Here is a 24,150-nt window from a genome sequence, read left to right on the forward strand (position 1 = left end):
AGGGAATGCATATTAACTAACTTGCACTAGACCCAGTACCGAACTTGTGCCTGTGTTGTACACTTAAAGAGTTGTATGGTTGCTCAGAACAGTGCATGTGTGTTGGGCAGCGCACTGTTCCACCTCTCATGGGTGCCTGTGAGTTTTCATCCCCTCCCCCAACACTAATTGAGTTTCCTCTAATAACCTAGAATAGGGCCCTGTACCTTTTCTGCTTTCCACAATAACTGTTGTCACTAGATGCACTGAGTGCCATAGTTCCTGCAAATGTTTGTAAGCACTGCTTGCTCAGAGATGCAGGCTGACAAGCAGAGGAAGCAAGGAATTTCAGATGTTTTGGCCCATGCCTTGAATGAATTGCTCAGCAGTTGCTTGAGATTTCCAGCTTTATAGGAACAAATTTTGTTCTGACTTTCCTTGATGAGCAAGGTGTGGATAACCATTCCTCTGTAGCCCAGATCATCAGTGTGTGTCTACTGAAAATACGGTGCTGCCTTAGAGTCAGAATACTGGCTAATTTAAATCAGTATTGTGTACTTTCCTGAATAGCAGCTCTCCAAGGCCGAAAGGAGGATCCCCCCCAACTCTGCTACTCATACGTCTTTGAAAACTGGAGATGCCAGGGATGAACCCAGGCTCATATGAATGTGGAGTGTGTGCTCTGCCTCTGAGCTACGGTGTCTCCGAAAAATGCTTCAGATCACTAGTATGCAACCGTTTTGGTGCATCATTGGTGGAGTAGAAAGCTTTGGGAGAAGGTACTCTGTTATGAAAAGGGCTTTAAGGTCGTGGTGTTACAATGTCTTTCCTCTGCTTCTTGGGATCTACATGTTTGTCCAACTCTGCTCTGACCATCAGCCTCAATGCAATTTCTAAACCTGTCCTCATCGCAATAGCATTCACCAACCCAGTTCAGTCCGTGACTTGAGACTATTGGCTCCATCAACCAAAGCCTAATTTTGCACTAAAATGTAAGTCTGGGTCGTCTGCAGAGCATTTGGTAAGTGGCCGTATTGAGCATCTGCTCTGCCCAGCAGTGGAATGTCTATACTTAACAAACGTAGAGAGGTGGTTTGCACTTGTGAACTGTTCAGAATGTTCACGCCATTCAAAGAGCCAAGATTAAATGGCAGCGTTGATGCCCATGCTGGGTGTGAGGGTGGGGGAAAGAGACCTTTTAGGGCCTGCATTTTAATATACCACTCTCTGTGCCCGAGAGGAAGAGATTTCCCAAGAGGAGAGTTACTGGATCGCTGGCATTGCAAGACCTTGATTCCTAGAACTCTGTTGACACGGGAACCTTTAAATTATGACACAAGTGTCCCTAGAATAGCTACTGTACATTCCGAAAGTGATCTCACCAGGATATTGAAAGCAGACTCTTGCTAGCACAGCAATGGTTCCAGCTGTCATTTCCTAGGATGGTGTTTTTGTATTCCTCTCTGCTCAGGGGTCTAGAAGGATGAACATGGAGGTGTCTGTGGATTATATCGCCTTCTCGACATACCCATGTAGAGTTCCTCACTTACATATCTGAGCACATCCTACGGCATGAGAAAAGAACGCCAATAACTTCCTGGGCAGTGTCCACAGACCAGGACAGTCTGAGCAAGCAGGGAAGTTGGCAGATCGTACCGAGAACAGGAAATGGTATTATGAACAAAGCTGACTGGCTGGCTGAGGAAGGGGGTCGCCCCATCATTAACAAACACATTGCCAAAAAAATTCTTTACATACAAATTGAATCTGAACATATGTTATTGCTGACTTTTTAACGCTGAATTCTGGAAATGACTAATGCTGTATCAGGCTAAAGATTTGCATGCAATATCTCAATCCTAGCACCGTTCAGAGGCAACAAAGAAAGAATCAAGTGAATGTATTGATATGATTACATAAATATTGAGAATGCAAAATGTTTCTTTTAAAAGGCAGGAAAAGCTCTCTTCCTTGAGAATCACTATACTTTATAAAATATTCATATTTTTTAAGAAGTGCATAAACGCAATTGCGAAGAGTCCCCCAACTTAGCCTCCTACCCCAGGCAGTCTATTAAGTTTTGCCAACTTTGTGAATATAAGAATAAGAAATATTGATAATTTTTATGCTGACACATAATAAAATGTTGGGAGAGATGTTGCAGCAAATTGTTCGCCAAACGAAGGCTGGGGCTACAGATGATGTTGGACTCCAATTCCCATCAGCCCCAGCCGAAATGGCCAAGTCAGGAGGAAAAACAAGTTCCAGCCCCTCTCCCCCCCCCCCGCAAATGATGGTCATTCATTACCATTCAAATGGTGTGCATGCACCGTGTCTTGTGATCAGTTATGAGGGGTGGGGCTTACCTGCACCCCCCATATTTTATTCAAGTTGGTATCACTGCTCTGTTCATGGTCAGCATTTTCTAGGAGAATATAAAAACCTTTGCAATAGGCTTCTTGTTTTCTAGGTCACGATAGCCTTTTCCACGTCATCTCCAAAGAAACCCGAGCATGTGCATCTTATCCATTCAACCAAGCCTTCTCAATGGAAGTTGCTAACCAGAATTTATTTATTTTTAATTGCAACCACCTATTTTATTCCATTGCGACTCCTCAGGTGTGTGCTTAATCCGGTGGTTCTTTGGACCTAGGAGAAGTAGATTGACACCATTCATTCTGTAATAATAATAATAATAATAATAATAATAATAATAATAATAATATATGTTTCGCCTTCAATCTTCCTACCTTTATTCGCATGCTTAATCTTGTTACAATGAGTACACTCTTCTTTGTATAGCAAAAACAAAAAACTTTGCAGCTTAGTAAAGAACGGCTTGGAAACTTTAGAAATGTTTCCAAGTCGAACAGCCTCTAATTAGCAGGAAAATGTTGGTCCACTGAATAGAACAGAAACTGATTTTTCCATTCAGATGGTGAAGTTTCTGCAGCTTTGGTAGCTAACATGCATGCACATTTTGAAAACGACTTGTTAAAGCGTCTGGCAGGTTCTGTAACATGGTCTCCCTCCCCCTCCCCCGCTTTGATGAATTACCGGTATATAGTTGTGGCTTTATCTGGGAGTTGGACAGGGGGAGAGTGCGCCCCTGTTGGTTCTGCAGGACCTCTCAGTGGCTTTCAACACAATCGGCCATGGTATCCTTCTGAATCACCTTGCTGGGATGGGACTTAAGAGATCCTGTTTGACAGTGGCTCTGTTCCTTCCTGGAGGGGAGCAATGACTTGGCCATTGGCCTGCCGGGTACCTTAGGGTTCTGTTCTGTCCCCCAAGGCCCATTTACATGAAACAGGTGGGAGTGGTTGTCGAGAGTTTTGGAGTATGCCAGTGTCATGCAAATAACACCCAGCTCTATTTCTCCTTTCCACACAAATCCAAGGAAAATATCTCTGTTCTAAACTGGTGTTTGTCATCAGTAACGGACTGGATGAGGGTGAACAAACTGAAGCTTAATCAGGACAAGAAAGTATTTTTTTCCCTAAAATCGTGCCAGCTTTGGGGGGGGGGGGCTTTTCAAAAGCCTAGGCTTGTGAGGGGGGTGATTTCCCTATGTCACTGTATTTGACAAGGATGCTGGCAGTGGCACTGAAGGGGGGAAAATGGCTTTTAAGAAGCGAGTGATGGGCATGCTTTGATTTGCAGAACAAAAAGTTAAGTAATCTACTGAGAGCTCCAGATATTTTCAAGTGATCTGTGGGGAAAGAAAAGTTTGAGAACTGCTAAAGATAGATCCTTGGCGGAATTCTTTCTGCTCTAACTTGATGTGTGGGAAGAGACAAGGAAAAAAATGGAGATATATATATGTCCTTGCATCCCCTGAGGCTGCTATGGTGCAATGAAAGATGTAGTCTGCCGGCAGTGATTACTCTATCCTTATGTAAAAAAAAAAAAAAAGAGGAACCAACAGAATTGAAGTAGATGGAAAAACACCCACTACCGTTCCTTGATGTGTTTACCACAATCTTCTTCTTCTTCTTTGGCGATCACTTGTAGCCGAGTAAGATTGTCTTCCATAAGCACGGTGACTGTGGAGGCCAATTCTGGATCCACACATCCTTCCACAGTGGGGACATTGGTTTCTGGGCGGGAGTTGATCACAATACTATAACCCCTGCCCTCAGTGTGTGTGGGAGGTAGGGGGGCTGAGGTGTTGGCCTAGGAGCTGGAAGACCTGAGGTCAGATCCTCACTCTGCCTGGACGTTCACAGGGCTAATCCAGATAAGGTAAAGGACCCCTGGACGGTTAAGTCCAATCCAAGGCGACTGTGGCGTTACGGCACTCATCTCGCTTTCAGGCCGAGGGAGCCAGCGTTTGTCCACAGACAGTTTTCCAGGTCATGTGGCCAGCATGACTAAACCGCTACTAATGCACGGAGGACCGTGAGGAGTGCCAGAGCGCACGGAAACGCCGTTTACCTTCCTGCTGCAGCGGTACCTATTTATCTAGTTGCACTGGCGTGCTTTCGAACTGTTAGGTAGGCAGAAGCTGGGACAGAGCAACAAGCGCTCACCCCGTTGCACAGATTTGAACCACCGACCTTCCGATCAGCAAGCCCAAGAGGCTCAGTGGTTTAGTCTTAATCTACCTCTTAGGGTTGTTGTGATGATCAAATGGGGAAGGGGAGAACCATGCACGCTCCTTGGAGGAAAAGTGAGATCCAAATGTAATACAGTGGTACCTCGGGTTAAGTACTTAATTCATTCCAGAGGTCCGTTCTTAACCTGAAACTGTTCTTAACCTGAAGCACCACTTTAGCTAATGGGGCCTCCTGCTGCCGCCATGCCGCCGGAGCACGATTTCTGTTCTCATCCTGAAGCAAACTATTTCTGGGTTAGCGGAGTCTGCAACCTGAAGCGTATGTAACCTGAAGCGTATGTAACCCAAGGTGCCAGTGTAATAATAAAAGCCAAATAGTGGGTTTTTTGTGTCTAAAAAGTGTTTGTCCCAAGACATGGAAATGAAATAGATGGGGGTATGGAGAACGGCGAGCTAAACACAAACACAATTTAAATGAGGCTGCAAAGAGAGGGGGAATATTCTGCACAGACGTGAGAATGAGACGCTGATCCCGCCCCCTCTGGTGTCCCGCCGGAGTCCCCCTGGCAACTGGAACGCAAAACACTGCGCGTCATAGAGGGCGAAGAACGCCGCTTCTCCCTGGAGCCTTAAAGGGGCCGCGGCCCCTGCGCCGTTGCGGTTGCAAAGGAAGCGATTGGGTTGCACTTTGCATGATGGACGGGGCTTCTGGGAAGTCGGAGAAGGATGGCCAGGAAGCCCGAGAAGATCCAGGTGCTTGCTCGAGAGAGGCAGTGCTCTGGAGCGTAGATGCCATGGGAGGGGGCAAAAAAATAAAAAAAATAAAAAGGATGGGGCGAGGGAGCGGGGTGGATGATAAAAAGACTCTCCCACCCCGCAGAGTCTTGGGCTAAAGAGGGGAGGTGGTGTGGAGCAGAGGAGACGTCCGTGGAGTCCGGGGCGCAGGACGTGGACCACGCTGAAGTAGCAGCTCTCAAACGGACCTCTTTTCAAAAGATGCAAATCTGGGCACCCTCTCTTGGGCCGGTAGGCAGCGGAACTACTTGCCACTATTCCTGCCACGTTTTAAAGCGACGGTTGTGTCTCCCAGCAAGGCAGCGCCCCAACCTCGTGCTGCCTTCTTGTGCCTCAGTCCTAACAGGGGGGAAAGGTTGGCACAGTGCCCCTTCTTTCATCTGGGTCAATGGCAGGAGTGCCAACTTTAGCACTGTATTGGGGGCGGGCAGGTGAGCCCCGTCCTGTATCACATGATGCGGTGCACAGGCACAACTGGAATGGCAATGCGCATCCATTGCGGGGGGGTGGGGTGGCCCCAAATATTGGGGGGGGGGCAAATACCCCTTGGCCCCTAGGAGTTGGCGGCTATGATCAAAGGAGCTTCTGCAAAGATGGAGCTGAGACAAATTTCATGAGTGAAGCACAGACACAAACAGATAAACATCACAAGTTTGTACATTGGTTCTATTTATAGACCTCTCCCAGCAAATAGACTCAAGGCAGTTTGCATCAGTGTCCTTTAAGTCCCTTGTGTTACTTTCCTTGTGCAGTATCCAGTATCCACAGAGGCACAGGGTTGTAGTCAGTGAACTTTTTCTCAGAGCAGCACCATTGAAATTAATGGCCATAGTTGACTTTGGCCCATTCATTTGAGTGGGTGTGCTCTGAGTAAACGTTTTGAATGCAACCCATAATATGGCTTAGGGAACCGGGTGGCATCAAGTGTAAAAGTACATACGGAAGGAGGGAATGTGAAAGGAAACTCACTGAGTTAGTTCCTCACCATGTCAGAATCCTTCCTCAAGATGCTACAGTTTTTGGCATCCTAAGCTAGTCTGTTACATGGAAAACGGACGAGCTTTTCCAGCAGGAAGAAAAGTTCTCTGCCTCGTAGCTTTTAAAACAATACAGTTGTTTCTTGTACTGTTTTTAAAACTGCTTTTAGCTGTTTTTATGGCGTGTTTGTAAATCAAATAAATAATAATTATATAATAGGAGGGGAAGAAGAGTTAGTAGCATATTATCCTTGTAGTTTTTTAAAAAATATCGAAATGTTGTTTACTTTAAGTCATTTTAAAATAGGGACACTGGAAACTGCCTTATACAGTCATACCTCAGGTTAAATATGCTTCAGGTTGAGCATTTTCAAGTTATGCTCCGTGGTGACCCGGAAGTAACAGAACGCGTTACTTCCAGATTTCGCTCAAAATGATGTCACGCGCATGTACGGAAGTGGCGAATTGCGACCCGCGCACACGCAGACGCGGGTTGCATTTCCTTCAGGATGCGAACAGGGCTCTGGAACGGATCCCGTTCGCAACCAGAGGTACCACTGTACTGAGTCTGACCATTGCTCAGAGTTGCCTGACTTGCTGCCAGTCATTATGTTGATTGACAGCAATCCTGCAGGATTTCAGACAGGTGTTTTTCCCAGTTGCACCTGGAGATACCAGAGATTGAATCTAGGACCTTCTGCGGGCAAAGCAAAAGCTGTATCACTATGCTACAGCCGTTCCCATATGTACCGGCAGGTTGTTATAATTTTTTAAAAGAAACAACCACTACTACTAAATCTTATTGAAAAATTGGTAGAGTTGTTAAGATAGTGCCTCTACCTTCCCAACGAACATACAGCAACTGTTGTGGAGGCCTGCAGAAATGAGATAGATCTAATATTTATAGCTTCTATGCATTATTAAAATATTGTTCCCACTAATGTCATTTTCATTTACTATGGAAATGTTCAATAAAAGGAAATACTTCCAGATTCAATCAGACTGTCATGATTAAAGCTGCAGTCCTTAAACCTAAACACCCTTGCTTGGGAGTAAGTGGTGCTTATTGCTGAGTAGATGTGTATTTGATTGCACTCTAACTCCAATCGAAAATGATAACTGATCCTTTGCTATTTGTAATTAATTACTACTGAATTCAATTGGAGTGGTAAACCATGACCTGGAATGGGGTCCATTTTCTGCAAAACTGTTGACCTTAAACATCCACGTACTGGAAACTATCATTAGGATTATATTGCATACCAACAATTTACCTATATATGTTTATGTTAAACAGACAGCAACGACATTGGAAGAGAACAGTTGCCCCCAGAAGCTGTTCAATCAGGGAGGTAAGTAAGTTAAAAGATTGATACAAACGCATGGGGAAAGGGTCTGTCAATAGAAAATTTGCTGAAGCGGCTAAAAACGAAGCGTGGCAACACGCTGGTCATCACAAAATTCTAGAGTGAAACAAAAAAGAATAGTTATCTATGCTAGAATTGAGTGACTGTGGCCCCCTAAGCCTAATTTTAGTGCCCCTCTGCAAGCAATCAGTTTAGACTACCTCTTGTGAGAGTGAACTGTCCCTCTCCCAACACCCCATAGTGTGAGGGTGGGGAGAAAGATGGTGTGGCTCCACCCACTGTCAATAGGCAGCCTCTGACAGATTGTCCTCCAAAGCAACACAGTCCTCAGCTGAAGAAAAGGGGGCCGATCCCAGACCTATAGCATGCCTCCGTTGTCAAAAATTCCAGAGTGATAGTCTTTTGGAGCGAAAATACTGAAGAGCCTTGTGGAACCTGAAAGACTTAGCAAACTTATCCCTCCCATACCCACATGTGGAAGGGGACATAATACTTCATTCATCTGATGAAGTAGACTGAAAGCTTATGGCGTATCCTGCTTATGGCATCTTCCCAGAGTTGTCTAGCTATATGAACGTAAAGATCTCCAACAAGGCAGTTATGTATTGTGGAGCTAAACATTTCAGGCAGCGGTGCAAGAGTCTCGCTTATTTTTGAGCCATTTTCTCTTCTCTCCTGAGTTCTGGAACATGGAAAGTGGCACTTTGCTAAATTACAAATTGCATAGTGGTATTGCCTTTTGTCAGCCAAATTGTTTGGTAATAGCTAAGGGCGTGTCCTTTGTGGGAGATGTACAGAGAGCCTTGCTGGAATGCTTAGAATGTGATGGCCATGTATTTGAAAAGGTGACACACAGGCACACACAATTCGGGGTGGAGCTGATAGAAGGGTGTGTGGGTGGGTGTTTGTGTGGGTGTGTTAACAATAGAGTTGATTTGAGTAAGTCAGAGGACCTGATGTTGGTTAGACAGGGGTCAGCAAACTTTTTCAGCAGAGGGCTGGTCCACTGTCCCTCAGACCTTGTGGGGGGCCGGACTATAGTGGGGGGGGGGAATGAACAAATTCCTATGCCCCACAAATAATCCACAGAAGCATTATAAATAAAAGCACACATTCTACTCATGTAAAAACACGCTGATTCCTGGACCATCCGTGGGCCGGATTTAGAAGGCGATTGTGTCGGATCCGGAACCCGGGCCTTAGTTTGCCTACCCATGGCTTAACATGTGTGCTGGTCCTTCTAGGCCTAGCTGCAGATTGCTTCAGCCTGCTTTCTGCTGCAGAGAAGCCCATTATTTCAAAAAGGTTGTAAGTCTTCAGCAATCTTTCCTCCATAAGGAAGGCAACCCTTGTTAAGTGCTGCCTTGTCTGTTGTCACAGACAACTTGTCTGTTGTCACAGACAGAGGGTGAGGCTTTCCATCACATGCTTCCCTGTATTTCTTGACAGGGTTTTATAAATAAATAATAGTGGTGCATTTCAAGTAACGCCCTGGAAGGGAAACCTGCGGACAGGAAGCATCAGGCACCATGCAAAGTTGATTTGTTGTATGAATTCACAGGGCATTCAGCCTTAATAATACATTGCTGTAGGTATTTTCCCTTCCAGAAATGCTTTTGATGATATCAAAGGGTGAGCAAACAATATCAGATCCTGAATGGAGGATAATTATGTATTGTTAATTTAAACAATGGCTTTATTGTATTTGATGCAAAGTATTTAACTGTCAGAGGTCCTTTACCTTTATTGCATCCATAGTTGTGCTGTATGCTTTTTGAAACATTTATAAATGCAAAAATAAATACGGTGGTACCTTGGTTCTCAAACGTAATCTGTTCCGGAAGTCCATTCGACTTCCAAAACTTTCGAAAACCAAGGCACGGCTTCCAATTGGCTCAGGCGCCCCAGAAACAATAGCCAACAGCTGCATCGGACGTTCGGCTTCTGAAAAAGGTTCGAAAACTGGAACACTTCTGGGTTTTTGGTGTTTGGGAGCCGATTTGTTCGTCAACTAAGCCGTTCGAGAACCAAGGTTCTACTGTAGCACACGAAGAGGTCAACCTTGATTGCCTGAAGGGTTTGCTGCCATTTAACTTTTAAGTCCATTATTACTCAGAAGTCTGGACTACAGCTCCCATTATCCTTGGCCATTGGTCATGCTGGCTAGGGCTGGGGAGAGTTGGAGTCCAACTTGAAGCCCAGAGGGCCACTGAAGAGCCTGTGAAGGTTGTTCCTTTTCTTTTGGTATAAGAAGTACGGTATATTAAATGGCTCTCAATTTCAAATAAAATTACTTTACTGTGTGCATTGGTCCTTAGTGTTGCAGAGGCAATCTTTTCTTCATGAGCTAAATGTGTCATTTATTTTTTACATAGGGCATCTGAAATTGTTGTGACAGTTTCAGAGTTTTACAACAGTGAGATGGAGCCAGAGGAGACCGTAGAGAGGAGAGAGATAGGCACAGGTATTGTATTGTTGCTGCTGTGGAGTGGTTTAAGAAAGCATAACATCTGGAGTAGGCAGAGGGAAGGAAGTCAGTACATTGAGGCTCACAAACTTGCTGCAGGGTTGCTATCAAATGCCAAAACATACACACCAGCCAGTTACTGTTCGCTTGCTTTCCTAGTGCTATTGCTCATCCAACTAGAGCTGTCTCCAGGTGTTTTCCAAAGCATGCAGGGGTTAAAAGAGGGCAAGGGGTGCACACTCAAGACCCGCCTTTGTTGTTCTCGCATGCCTGTCATTCCCTTGCATGTTGAGCGAGAAGGTCTAACCTCATTCACCTGAAAGGGACTAGACACCACCTGAAGATTGGGAATCCAAGACTGGGACTCTTCCCAATGTGAACCCACCAGGACCCTTAAATCTCCTTCTCCAGGTCCCTCCTCTGAGGAAGGCTCAGAGGGTGGCGGCAAGGGCAAGGGCCTTTTCAGTTATGGCTTTCCATCAGTGGAATGCTCTCCTCAGTGAGGTCCGCCTAACGCCGTTTTTGACATGTTTCCAATGCCAGATAAAGGCTTATCTTTCTCCCTGCTCAGCTTTTGATGGACCAAGATGATGTTGTTTTGTTACTAATGTGCTGCCCAAGCTTCGTGTGGCTGTTATGGGACTTGTTTTTAATTTGTTTTCATGTTTGTAGTTGTATCATGAGTCTCTTCGGGACATTAGTGTGACCAGTGGCTTAATCATCATCAACATCATCCCTGATTATGCAGTTCCAAATCACATGGTGGCTTCTAACTACATTCAGCTGATAGCAGTTAGACGTCTACTTAACAAGTAACAGTTGAGGGAATAAGTGATATGCCTAGCGTACAATGGCCACTGATGCCATTGGGTTTTAGGGTGTCACTACCAGTGCAGGTAACTGTGGGCGTCATGCTGCAGGAAGTACCACACCAATGCTTTAGACTGGAGCATGAGACGCAGAGTGGGGGTGCCAAATTTTAGCGTCAGGCGCCACTGAAATTTGATACCCCAAAGTCTGCCAAGGTTCCCATCACTGGCGGAGGAAGAGGAGTGTGGGGGTAGCACAATCCCGGTGGGGTGCCATCGTGGCTGCCCTCCTGCCCGCGCTGGGCGCCACGGCACCACAGGCAGCATGCCACGCCCCCAGGATGCACGCCATGCCCCTGGGATGCGCGCCAGCCCTGCTCCCACTTGCTCTCCACCCCACGGTGCAGGAGCATGAAGCTCTGCCACTGGTTCTCATCAACCCCAACCAGCATGGCTGGTGATCAGGACGATGGAATTTGTAGTCCAACAACACCTATAGTCCAGCATCACCTGAAGGGCCACAGCATCCCTGCTATGCTGGTTGAGCAGGTATGAGACTGATGCAGAAGCGCTCAGACAGTTCCAGGCTGGCAGCAATTCCGGATCAGCCTCTTCAAATCCAGATCAGCTCTTTGCATACCAGAAGCAGCCTCTCAGATCAGGCAAAACTGGTTTTAGCCTTGGAGGTGGATATGAGCCCAGATGCTTGGAAGAAGGGAGTTCTCGCCTCAGCTGGTTGCCCAGTAGGGACTGTTCTGCACACATCATTGCCTTGACTGTAGAAAGGCCTACAGAGCTTACACCTCCCCTTTCTGTCATAGAACAATACACACACAGGGAACGCTAGAAAAAGTCTCGTTCATTTGGTATTGCAGCAAAAGCCCAGCCCTCTATAAATTCTACCTTACACCCTATTTAGTGCATAGGAATAGTGGCTGGGAGAAATTTTTAGATCAGTGTGTAATTTTTCACACACTAGAAAACAGTTGACTTAAATTCTCATTACAGAAGAGATGTGCCCCCCTCCCCAGTAAATCCCTTGATATTATGGTACTATTTTCAGCATAAGGCAAACTGATGTATTTTTAGTGTGGATTCATTTAAAAGATGCCTATATTAAAAATACCACTTGGTTTCCCAGAAAAGCTCAGGATAGATGTTTTGTGTTTCTCTAAGTATGTAAGTGCCATCATAATGCTGTTTATATGAACAGGTCCTGAAGATCATCCAGGAAGAGATAAAAGTGGATCATCCACTTCTCCAGCTAGGTAACAACAAAAACAGCAAGTCCTTGCATTAGTCAAAATGGTTATTAATGGGATGTACCTTATTACAAGCGGGTGGTGGAATGAAATTTCTGCTCACTCTTCCGACATTATTTATGAGCTTTCCCTCTAACTTATTGCATCTTGTTCAAACTGGTCCGCGATGTGTCATTTCCAGACTGTAGAAGATACCACAGCTAGATTTCTGGGTCTCATGGGAAAGCCTGCTTCACCTTTTAGAAATAAAAATGTAGCATTTTTAATTTTTATTTTTTTAAATATAATTTTTATTAGTTTTTTTAACATAGCATTTTCAACAGTAATTAAACATACTGTCAGAGCTGCTACCAGGTCCCAGCTCACATAGGACCACGCCACACAGCGTCCACTTTAAAAGAGTCTTTATTGATTTACAGGTTTCATTTCCGAACTGCAGCGTGCAGCTCTACACCTTCTGCTCTAGGTCGGCGAAGACCCGTCTGAGTCCCCGCCTCTTGCACACCAGCTTAATACCCTAGCCTTGCTCCACCTCCTTCGCCTCTCCCTACGTCTCTGGGTCCTTCTGCCCCCCTGGGCCTCCTCCCTTCTACTCTCCTCTGACGCTGACCCCCCTGATCCTTCTGCCTCCTTGCGGCGAGCTTTAGGACCTGGCTCACTCTCCGGGCTGCTTACTGCTCCAGCTTCCGCTGCATTTGAACTTGGCGCGCGCGCCCAACTCTCTACTTTCCTCTTAACCGTTGCCTCGCTCTCTGAGGAGGGCGTGACCACCCCTGACTCGTGCCCTCCCTCCTGCTGACAGCCTCCGGAACCCGATGCCTGGCTACCTTCCTCCCTGCTGCTCTCAGTCTTGAGCGTGGGTCCCGACTTCCAGCTGCTGCCGCCCTCAGTTATGAGCGTGGGTCCCGACTTCCAGCTGCTGCTCTCTGAATCTCCTCTGTTCCCTTCCTCCTGGGGTGTCCCCCCGGATCCCCCCCTTGCTCTGCTCACTGGGGCTCCCTTTTGGGAGTCCTCTGACTCACTGCTTAGGCTTGGAGATCTCGGGTCGTCATCATCACTCATTCTCCCTTCGGCTTCCTCCCCCTCGCTCTCTGTTTCCACCCTTCTCTGCGTCTCTGCTTCTGAACCCCTGACATCCATCCCCCCCTCGAAGCCCCCCCTTCCCCCCTCCCCGCTGTCAGGTGTGGGTGCTGGGCGCTCCATCATCATGGGAGGGAATGCTGGATACAGGTCGCTCCCCGTGGGTGGCCGCCAACTGAAGACCTCCGAGTCTTCCCCCTCGCGGTCGTCGACGTTGACTTGTTGCTCTTCCATCTCTGTACCGCCGTGCTCGAACCCGAGGTCCTCCCCGAACACGTCCATGTCAGTCTCTGCGTCGGTCGCTCGACCTGGCATCTCCAGCCACTTCCTGCGCCATCGCTCCTCTGGTCGATCGTCCCACCAATACGAGTTGCCTGATGCCGAACCTGCCGGTGAACCTTCTGGGGAACGGGTGCTCCGTGCGGGTTCCCCTTCTGAGTCGAATCCATGGAACGTGCTGGAAGAAAGTGTGGGTGTGAACAACCAGTCGTCGAAGAAGCTCGCTGGCATGGGTTTGTGTGGGAAGAGGGCATGAAACTCGTCCTTGAGCAGGGGTTCCTCCAAAGCGTAGTCTGGTACCCAGCTATTGGCGCTGGCCCGGGTGCCCTCTCTGGCTAAGAGGTATTCGACTCCCTCTTCCCCCCATCTTGAGTCCAAAATCTCCGTGACCTCGTTGATGTGGTCCTGGTGCTTCACCTCCCGCGTCTCCGTCCGTTCCCGGAGCGGACTTGGCGCCGTCCCTGGCTCCTGGAACCTGTGAGGTGCCTTGTAGGGAGTGAGCACCGACCTGTGGAACACCGGATGCATTCTGGAACCCTCCGGCAGCGCCAGTCGGAAGGCTACCGGGTTGATCTGCGCTTCGACTTGGTACGGACCGATCTGCTTGTGCCCCAACTTCTTCTTGGCAAGCGACCTGGTCGGCACTGCGTGGGCTGCCAACCAGACCCAGTCTCCCACTTGGATCACTTCGCCAACCCGCCTGTGCTTGTCAGCTTGCACCTTGTAGGCGTGCTTAGCTAGCTCCAGCTGCCGTCTGAGTTGATCGTGGACCGCCTGCAGCTCTGACGCGAACGCGTCCGCCGTCTGTGGTTCTCCTTCCCCCACTCTCTCCAGTCCCGGGAAGGTTCTGGGATTCCTCCCATTGTTGGCAAAGAACGGCGTCACTCCTGTGGACACGTGCTTCGTGTTGTTGTAAGCGAACTCGGCTAGCGGCAGGTAATCCACCCACGTCGCAGGCTGTTGATTGGCATAGCATCTCAGGTACTGCTGCATGATGGCATTGACCCTCTCTGCTTGCCCGTTGGTCTGCGGGTGTCTTGCTGATGCCAGATTGACCTTGACATTTAGAAAACCCATCAGCTTCTGCCAGAAAGACGAGATGAACTGGCGTCCGCGGTCGGACAGGATAGACCGTGGCAGGCCATGCACTTTGAACACGTGATCTATGAACAGTTTGGCGGTTTGTTCCGCCGTGGCCACCTTCGCACACGGAATGAAATGTGCCATCTTGGTGAACAAGTCCACCACCACTAGCACAGCTGTCTTGCCTCTCGAGTTGGGTAAATCCGTCACAAAGTCCAGGGCCACCCTCTCCCACGGTTCAAACGGTGTTTGCAGCGGTTCTAACAGTCCCGCCGGTGGTCTGTGTACCGGCTTGGCCCTCTGGCAGGTGTCGCACCTCGCGACGTAGTCCGCGACCTCTCCTCTCAGCCTGGGCCACCAGAAGTCTCTCGCGACTAATTCCATCGTTTTCTCTGTGCCAAAGTGACCGGCCGTGGGTGCGTCGTGCAACTGTTGCAGTACCTTGGCGCGAAGGTCGTCTCCTGGTACATAGACAGCCCCTTTGCGTAGGAGCAAGCCGTCCCGCACCTGGAACTCGTCCGTGGTAGCCGTGCCTCTGAGCAGTTCCGCCATCTTGTCTTGCGCGAATGAGTCGTCCCGCAATGCACGTCGCACCGCATCCAGGTCTACTGTAGCTGAGGCACACGCCCACGCCGTCGGTGCGAAGATGTGCATGGCCGCCGCTGGCGTCACCTCTTCTAGGTATTGCGGTTTTCGGGACAGTGCATCCGCCATGATGTTGGTGTCGCCTGGGACGTACTCTATTCGGAAATTGAAGTCAGCAAAGAACTCCGCCCAACGTATCTGCCTCTGGTTCAGGAACTGAGCCGTGCGCCAGTGCTCCAGATTCTTGTGGTCCGTGCAGACCTGCACCGTGTGCTTGGCGCCGATTAGGAAGTGCCTCCACGCCTTGAAAGCTGCATGAATGGCCAGCAACTCCCTGTCCCAGATGGTGTAGTTCTGCTCCGACTTGCTGAGCTTTCTGGAGTAGAACGCTCCCGGCCGCCACACCCCCTGCGGGTCTCGCTGCAGCAGGACAGCTCCCACGGCTCTGTCTGACGCGTCTGTCTCTACCCTCAACGGTTTACTGGGGTCGATATGCAGCAGTTGCTTCTCCGATGCGAAGAGATGCTTGAGCGCTTGAAAGGACTGTTCCGCCTGCTCCGTCCAGATGAATTTCTTTTTTTTGGAGCTGAGCGTGTCCGTAATTGCTGCCGTCTGCATCGCGAACCCCTTGATAAACTTGCGATAGAAGTTGGCGAAGCCGACAAACCGCTGGACCTCCTTCCGGTTGCGCGGGCTTTTCCAATCCAATACCGCACGAACCTTGGTGCTGTCCATGGCTATCCCCTTGTCCGACAACTTGTATCCCAGGAAATCCACCTCCGTCGTGTCGAACTGGCACTTCTCCAGCTTGGCGTACAGTCTATGTTGTTGCAACCTGCTGAGCACCTCCCTCACGTCTCGGTCGTGAGCTTGCTGCGAGTCAGAGAAAATCAGGATGTCATCCAGGAAGCAGACGCATGTCTTGTAGAGGAGTCCCTCCAACACGTGATGCATAAAAGCTTGAAAACAGTGAGAGCCATTTTGTAATCCAAAGGGCATAACTCTGTATTCGTAGGTGCCCAGCGGTGTGAACATGGCCGTCTTCCACTCATCGCCCTCCCGCATGCGGATGAGATTGTACGCCCCTCGCAGGTCCAACTTGGTGAACACGCGTCCCTTGCGCACCGTCGCGAGGAGGTCGTCAATCCTGGGCATGGGGTAATCAGACGGTTTGGTCATCTGGTTCAAAAGGCGGTAGTCCACAACTAGTCTTTTTTGGGGCGTGTCTTTCTTTTTCACGAAGAAAACGGGACTGCCCCCCACTGCCTTGGACTCTCTGATGAAGCCACGCTCCAGATTATGCTCGATGAACTGTTTGAGTTCCTGCATTTCATCTTCAGACATGGAGTATAGCCGCCCCTTCGGCAGCGTCGCCCCCGGTAGGAGGTCAATCTTGCAGTCATATGGCCGGTGAGGGGGTAGCTTGTCCGCCTCCTTCTCGCAGAAGACCTCCAAAAAGCTCGCGTATTTGTGGGGGACCGCTTGCAACGTTCCCAACTGCAGTTGTGATTCCTCCTCCTCTCCCTCCCGTCGGGGCAGGATGCAGTGTTCTGCGCAATAAGAGGAGCCGAAGATCAGTTGTCTCTGGTACCAAGCCAGTGTCGGACTGTGCCTGTCCAGCCAACTCATGCCCAACACAATGGGCGTGTCCGACAGTTGGGTGACATTAAAACTGATGACTTCCCTGTGGTTGCCAAGGCGCATCACCATCGGTGGCGTCTGCTTCACCACCTGCCCCCCTAGCAACTCTCTGCCATCCACTGTGACGACTTGCAGGGGCAGAGTGGCAGGCAATAGCTGTATAGCGTGCTGCTCCACAAAGCTCTGCGCTATAAAGTCTGCGTTGCTTCCAGAATCCACAGAAAGCGGCACTTCGATAGTGACGCCGTCGGGTAGCTGGAGAGATGCTGTGAGCTGCACTACTGGTTTGGGTGGGAGGGGATCCGTGGGTTGCAAGATTGCTGGGGACTGCTTCACAGATGCGTCTGGCTGGGCCCCAGTGCCTCCGTCTCCAGCCAGACATCGTCGTTTCCCTGCTGTGGTTCTCCTTGCTGCGTTGCTGCAGTCACCATTGCTGAGGCTGCAGTGTGCTTGTGGAGCCTCCGGGGACACTCCTTCGCCAAATGGCCTGGATCCTCGCAGATGTAACACTTCCTGTTCCCTCTAGGAGGCTTCGCTTTCACTGCTGCCGGTGCTAGGGCTCTGGCTGCTGACTGAGCCCTTGCACCTCCAACCTCCATCGGTTCCCCTCCCCCTCCTGGCGGAGGTGTGGATTGCGCACGCGCTGCTTCCCTCGGAACGAAAGAGAAACTTCTCGCTGCTTCGCGCCCTCCACGTCCTTCATCTCTGCACCATGGACGTTCTTCCAGCCTCACCCCCACAGTCAGCGCCCTTTGGACCACCTCCTGCGTGCTTCGGGGCCTCTCCCCCCTTGCAATTTCATCCTTAACCGCTGAACTTAGACCCTCCCAGAAGAGGTCTCTGACAGGGGGCGAATCCCGATCCCATTCTAAAGCACTGACCAGCGCAAAAAATCGGGCGTGATACTGCCGGACGCTCGCCCTCCCTTGTTTTAGTCCATGAATCTCCCGTCTGGCAAGATCCACATCAATAGTAGACAAAAAACACGCATCCATCGCTTTGATAAAGGCATCTGCATTCTGAAGCGCCGGATCTTTATCCCTCCACAAATTGCGCAGCCAGGCTTTGGCATCCCCATGCAAATGGGACAATATGAACCCCACCTTCTCTTCCTCATCCCTGAAGTCTTTTGCCAGCAGTTGCAGTGCGCACATTACGTCTGCTCTAAAATTAGGGTACTGTTGCAAAGTCCCATCGAAGTGAGCCACAAGCCCTCCTGCTCTCCGTGCCAATCCCACGCCCTCCGGTCTGGGTCCCGGTTGCCCTTGCTTAACAAGCATTTCAAACCTGGCGTGTAGGTCTCTGTAGGCGGCTGTAGTCTCCTCCTTCCGTTTCTTGGAAGCCAATACCTCTGAGGACAACTGGGTCACTGCCTCTTGCAGCGCGGAGATCCTCTGTTCTTCCGTCATCTTGCTAACCTTTGTGAGCTCGCTTACAGACACCCCTCTTCCTCCCCTAGCGGCTTCTGCTCCCGCTGCGAGGTTTCAGGTTTCTGAAGCTTTGAAGAGACGGGTCTTACTGTCAGAGCTGCTACCAGGTCCCAGCTCACATAGGACCACGCCACACAGCGTCCACTTTAAAAGAGTCTTTATTGATTTACAGGTTTCATTTCCGAACTGCAGCGTGCAGCTCTACACCTTCTGCTCTAGGTCGGCGAAGACCCGTCTGAGTCCCCGCCTCTTGCACACCAGCTTAATACCCTAGCCTTGCTCCACCTCCTTCGCCTCTCCCTACGTCTCTGGGTCCTTCTGCCCCCCTGGGCCTCCTCCCTTCTACTCTCCTCTGACGCTGACCCCCCTGATCCTTCTGCCTCCTTGCGGCGAGCTTTAGGACCTGGCTCACTCTCCGGGCTGCTTACTGCTCCAGCTTCCGCTGCATTTGAACTTGGCGCGCGCGCCCAACTCTCTACTTTCCTCTTAACCGTTGCCTCGCTCTCTGAGGAGGGCGTGACCACCCCTGACTCGTGCCCTCCCTCCTGCTGACAGCCTCCGGAACCCGATGCCTGGCTACCTTCCTCCCTGCTGCTCTCAGTCTTGAGCGTGGGTCCCGACTTCCAGCTGCTGCCGCCCTCAGTTATGAGCGTGGGTCCCGACTTCCAGCTGCTGCTCTCTGAATCTCCTCTGTTCCCTTCCTCCTGGGGTGTCCCCCCGGATCCCCCCCTTGCTCTGCTCACTGGGGCTCCCTTTTGGGAGTCCTCTGACTCACTGCTTAGGCTTGGAGATCTCGGGTCGTCATCATCACTCATTCTCCCTTCGGCTTCCTCCCCCTCGCTCTCTGTTTCCACCCTTCTCTGCGTCTCTGCTTCTGAACCCCTGACACATACGTTTACATTTTATTCAAATTTTTGACTTCCATCAATCCTGTCTGAAAATTTTCCAATCTAATCTCTCAGTATGCATTTCTTATCTTTCCTATTACATTTTAAACTCATAACCAATATCTCTATCTTTTTCTACCTTGTAACACTTCGTATATTTCTCCTTACAAAACTTCTTATAGTCCTACTAGCGTAATTTGTTGATTACAGTTGCTCTTCAAATAATTCATATACTTCTTCCAATCTTCTGTAAATCTCTGGTCCCCCAGATTTCAAATCCTTCCTGTCATTTTGTCCAATTCTGCATAGTCTATTAATTTTGTCTGCCATTCTTCTTTCGTCGGAATTTCTTCTTGTTTCCATTTCTGGGCTAACAATACTCTTGCCTCAGTTGTTGCTTATAAAACCAATTTAACATCTTGTCTATTAATGTCCTGACCTATAATACCAAGTAAAAATGCTTCTGGTTTTTTAAAAAATGTAGCATTTTTTAATTTTAAATTATTATTTTTTTTAGTGCTCCTTAGGTGTTTGTTTGAAAGATGTAGATATTTTGCACTTCCACTGCCTTTGGGGCTGCCCCATGTATGCTGATCTTTCCTCCTTCCCCCCGACCCCAGCTCCATGGCCCAAGTTTCGCTCCAGTCCTGTTGACACTTGTTGTCACCGCTCGAGTTTGCTCTTAGAAGCAGCGGCATGCATCGCAACTGGATGGAAAACATGTTTATTTCTGGCAGGCTGTGCTGTGGTCAGAATCAGAATTCCTCAGGAACTGGCAGTAGTAATTACCGACGTACTATTTGTGCCGTGGATAGAAAGCTCCGGGGCTTGCCTGTGTTGTTATGGGGCTCAACGATGTAATTGTCTGTGTTTGCGCAGATGCTGACATAAAAAGTGTGGGGCTTCCTCTAATTCAATTGCTTGCCCTTTCCCTCAAGCACTAATACATCCTTTTTTCATCTGCCAAGGTCAGAGAGCCCAGAGGGAACGGCTGACAGCAGTCAAAAGCCAGGATTAGATATTGCCCCCTTTGAGAGATCAGCAGAGCTCTCCTCCCCAGAAACCACTGGCTCCTTATCCTCAAGCAAAGGTACTGTGTTTTATCTTCCGCATGCGCCAAGAGAGAAGGACTGTAACTCCCGGGGGGGGGGGCGTGTTTCCCAGCTCCACCTGGAGATGCTGAAATTTGTGGAATGCTCTCCCCAGGTGCCTTCATTACATATCTTTTAAGGCCCCAGGCAAAAATGTTCCTCTTCAACAAGGCCTTTGGCTAATTAAGCAATCTATGGCCTTTTAAATGTGTCTGTTGAGGTGGGCATTTTTGTCTGGTTTCCTGCTATTATGCTACGTGTTTTGTGTTTTTATGTTGTGAACCGCCCTGCGATCTTTGGATGAAGGGTGGTATATAAATTTAAAAAATAATAGTAGTAACCTAGGACCTTCTCTCACACTCAGCTATGGCCCTTTCCAAATCAGTGCTCCAACCTTCCTCTGCACGTTAAAGTGGAACATAGGAAGCTGCCTTATACCAAGACAGGCTATTGGTCCACCTAGTTCAGAATTGTCTGCACTGATTGGCTCTCCAGTATTTTAGGCAGCACACCTTCTGAACCTGGATTGAACCTGGGAACTTCTTACTGCAAGGCTGCAGCAATGTTTTCCGGGGGGGGGGGCGGACTTTTTTATGAGGGGACAGCTTAAGCGAGAGAGAGGAAATGTGGAGCCAAGCACACTTACAGTTTAAGTGCTTGAACAAGAAGAGGGAAATTAAAAATATATATTATAACAGTAGTAACATTTGCATAGCACTTTCAAGCACTTCATATGCATCATCTAGTCATAATCATTGCAACAGCCCTGCAAGGTAAGATGATTCTTATCTCCCGTTATTGCAATTTGAGGAACTGAGGCTGAGAGACAGTGGGTTGCCTAAGGTCCCCTCATGAATTCATGTACTCCTGCCAATGTGTTTGCACCACCTTGCGTCTTCCAGTAAGCAACAGTGACCCACCTTGGTGGCTCTGCCTCACCTGACAAGCGACTTCTGCTTGTCTCTGCATTCATTGCCAAATCAATGTCACCCTCAAGCATCTGCCCCACTCCCTGTCCAGCAAAGGAACCAGAGATCTGGCTCTGAGGGAGATATCTGGGGGTGTAGGTGTTTTGGGGTCATCAGAGTGGCCCCAAGACTGAGATGTCCCATTCATGAAGGACAGATTATTAATCTTGATGGTCTGTAGCTCGTATGCAATGGAGTTTTGGTTAACTGTACGCATACCTAGTTCGGCTTGTGCTCAGCAGGATCCAAGGGCCACCCTGCAATACTGGGAGGAATCAGAAGAGAGAGCTCTGTTGGGTACCACTTAAGGAGGTGAGCAATTGAAGTGTGTTCCTTTTCATGTTTCTGTTGAATTTGATCATGTTGCTGTTGAGTAACAACAGCCCAAACCCCGAGCAGTGTGCTTTTCTTCCAGATGATCGTGAAGATGACAAGAAAAAATCACGCTTCCTCCTTTTATACTTCAGCATTAAATTAAAGTTTGGTTTAAAATTTAGGTATAAGAGGGTGTGAATTGCAGAGGTGTCATGAAACAAGGACTGAAGGGAAGGGCAGTCTTCTGTATTTTAAGCCAAATTGTCTTCACAATATTATGCTCAAGGCTGAAATTCCTTTTGTTGTGGTTTTGCTTTGGGGGTAGAGCTATTTCCCATTTTTTCGTGACTGTTTCCTTAAGGTTGCTTATATGCATTTGCTCTCTTTTCCAGGGCTAGCATAACAACAAATGGATGGATTTTGTAGTCAGTTCAAAGATTAGGGTAATAATATGTTTGCACAGGTGGCATCATGAGTGGGATTCTTATAATGGGTCTAAATCACAGTTCCCTACATTGGCCGCTGGTCAATTCCTTCTGCCATTTTGCTTTTCCGCTGCTTAGAAGCTGCGAGTGACAAAGATAACTCTTGAGCCTCAAAGACAACAAAGGAGCTTGGAGTTTGCTTTGAGACATAAATTGATTATTCAGCTTGCTTACACATCTTATGTTGTGTCTACTGAAAAGGGAGGCGTTGGAAGCAGTTGCTGCTGATCAATCCGGAAAACTTTTGGGAAGATCAGTCTTAATGCAGACAGATAAGAGTTGGCTTTATGACCGCTACAAGAAAAGGCGTAAGTAACAGGCTTCTTGTGCTGTCTATCTATCTATCTCTCACACACGTACCCAGACACACACAGAATAGCAGCGAAAAAATATCCACTGTAATCTCCATGCATAGAATTAACCATTTAGCTACATAAGAAACCGCCCCAAGCCTGATCTGATTATTTGCCCGTGTAAACCTAGGTTGTCCGCTCTGACCGGCAGTGCCTCTCCAGAGTCTCAGAAAGGGGTCTTCCCCTCACCTCCTTTAAATCAGAGGTGTTAGGGATTGAAACCAGAGCCTTTTGCTTGCAAAACATGTGATTATTCTGCTGCAATGTGTTATAGGTTGGGTTGCGTTTGGCAAAGGCTGTTCTATAGTTAGGCCAGATGTTATGCTTTTTTTGGTTTTCTTTGCAGATCCAAAGGAAGAAAAGCTTCGTCCTGAGAATGGTAAATTGGTCCTCAGCACATCAATTTCTCCTTCATTGTCTTGCCTTGTTTTGTTGTTTTAGTCTTGTGCGACTCCACGGACGGGATTGGGTGTGAAATCTAGGCAGTATAACCCCAGCTCAGCCGTAAATTCGAGAGAATGTGGGCACCTTGCCATTCCTCAGTCTTAAATCATGGTCTGTAAAATGGGAATGTTAACAACCTACTTTACATTGCAAGGTGATGATCAATGAAATGTGTATTGTGACACACTGAAGGTGGAGGCAGACTTGTGTGCAATCCTACTGTTGCCTATGGCAAACAGGTTTTGCAGACTTTTTATTGCTTCAAAAGCTTGCAAAACTGATCCAAAGAGTGGTGGCGGGTCAAAAAAGGAAAGAAAGAAAAAATTGCATCACAGGAAATGATGCTACTCTCACTGTCTGTCTCCAGCCTCAGGCTGGATTTATGTCAGCACTTCCTGTCCTGTTTCTTCAGCATCTCGTTGTTCCAAGATATTCTTCGATAGCTTTTTTTTTGTGGATTTCTGGTTTTCCCTTGTGAATATCCGCACCCAAATACTTGCAGCAGCTACTCTGGCCTGGGCTCTGAGGCATCTGTTCCCAAGTTTCCCATTTTAAATGGCAACCAATGGTTTAAACTATCAAGCTCTTCTTCTTTTAACCTCTAGCAATGCTCCATTGCTGCTGATTTGCTGGGTAGAATCCAGATGCGGCTCCTCAAGGAGCACATTCCCCACTCTGCCCAATTTTTCACAGTTTACTATTCCACTCTTCCTTCAGCAATGGAACCACATGGGCAGGCGCTGGCCGTTCCTTTGAGCCTCCCTCACCACGTTGTGGCTTTTATTCTATTCTGACCACTATATTTTTAACGCTGTGAGGCTGTGAGCTCCCCCACTGCACTGCTAAGGCACAGGGGGCATTCTGCATAAAAACAAAATCAGGCTTGTCTTTGGGCAGCCCACAGTAAGCAGACAAAAGCAATAACGGTATGGCAGCATGCTGATCTACCGTATTTTTCGCCCTATAAGATGCACTTTTTCCCCTCCAAAAATGAAGGGGAAATGTGTGTGCGTCTTATGGGGCGAATGCAGGCTTTCGCTGAAGCCTGGAGAGCGAGAGGGGTCGGTACGCACCGACCCCTCTCGCTCTCCAGGCTTCAGGAAGCTATCCGCTAGCTGTGGGAGACCCAGCTCTCCCAGGGCTAGCGGAGAGCTTGCCTGCACCCAGAAGCTTGGGGCGCGCTGAGCTCCGCACGCCCCAAGCTTCGGGATTAGTGCAGCGGTCCGCTAGCCCTGGGAGAGCCGCGCGGCTCTCCCAGGGCTAGCGAACTGCTTGCCGGCACCCAGAAGCTTGGG

General features: G+C 48.6%; 1 protein-coding gene across 4 annotated transcripts in view; it reads left to right on the forward strand.

The window, feature by feature from the left end:
• Positions 1 to 1,344: 1,344 nt before the first annotated feature.
• The window catches only part of ERICH6 (glutamate rich 6), a 41,032-nt gene continuing 18,226 nt past the window's right edge, over positions 1,345 to 24,150 (forward strand). The window contains exons 1-8 of one of the 4 annotated variants that reach the window (XM_082224204.1): positions 1,345 to 1,650; positions 7,607 to 7,661; positions 10,052 to 10,140; positions 12,166 to 12,220; positions 20,168 to 20,289; positions 21,498 to 21,570; positions 22,260 to 22,366; positions 22,758 to 22,790. In XM_082224204.1, the coding sequence (XP_082080330.1) occupies positions 10,098 to 10,140; positions 12,166 to 12,220; positions 20,168 to 20,289; positions 21,498 to 21,570; positions 22,260 to 22,366; positions 22,758 to 22,790 (433 nt within the window). In that variant the 5' untranslated portion in view covers positions 1,345 to 1,650; positions 7,607 to 7,661; positions 10,052 to 10,097. Of the gene's footprint in view, positions 1,651 to 5,148; positions 5,291 to 7,606; positions 7,662 to 10,051; positions 10,141 to 12,165; positions 12,221 to 19,868; positions 20,057 to 20,167; positions 20,290 to 21,497; positions 21,571 to 22,259; positions 22,367 to 22,757; positions 22,791 to 24,150 lie in introns of those variants that run through there. The other 3 variants (XM_082224201.1, XM_082224202.1, XM_082224203.1) reach the window with 3 other exon arrangements.

The sequence above is a fragment of the Podarcis vaucheri genome (assembly GCF_965113315.1).
Source record: "Podarcis vaucheri genome assembly, chromosome: 5".
NCBI lineage: Eukaryota > Metazoa > Chordata > Lepidosauria > Squamata > Lacertidae > Podarcis > Podarcis vaucheri.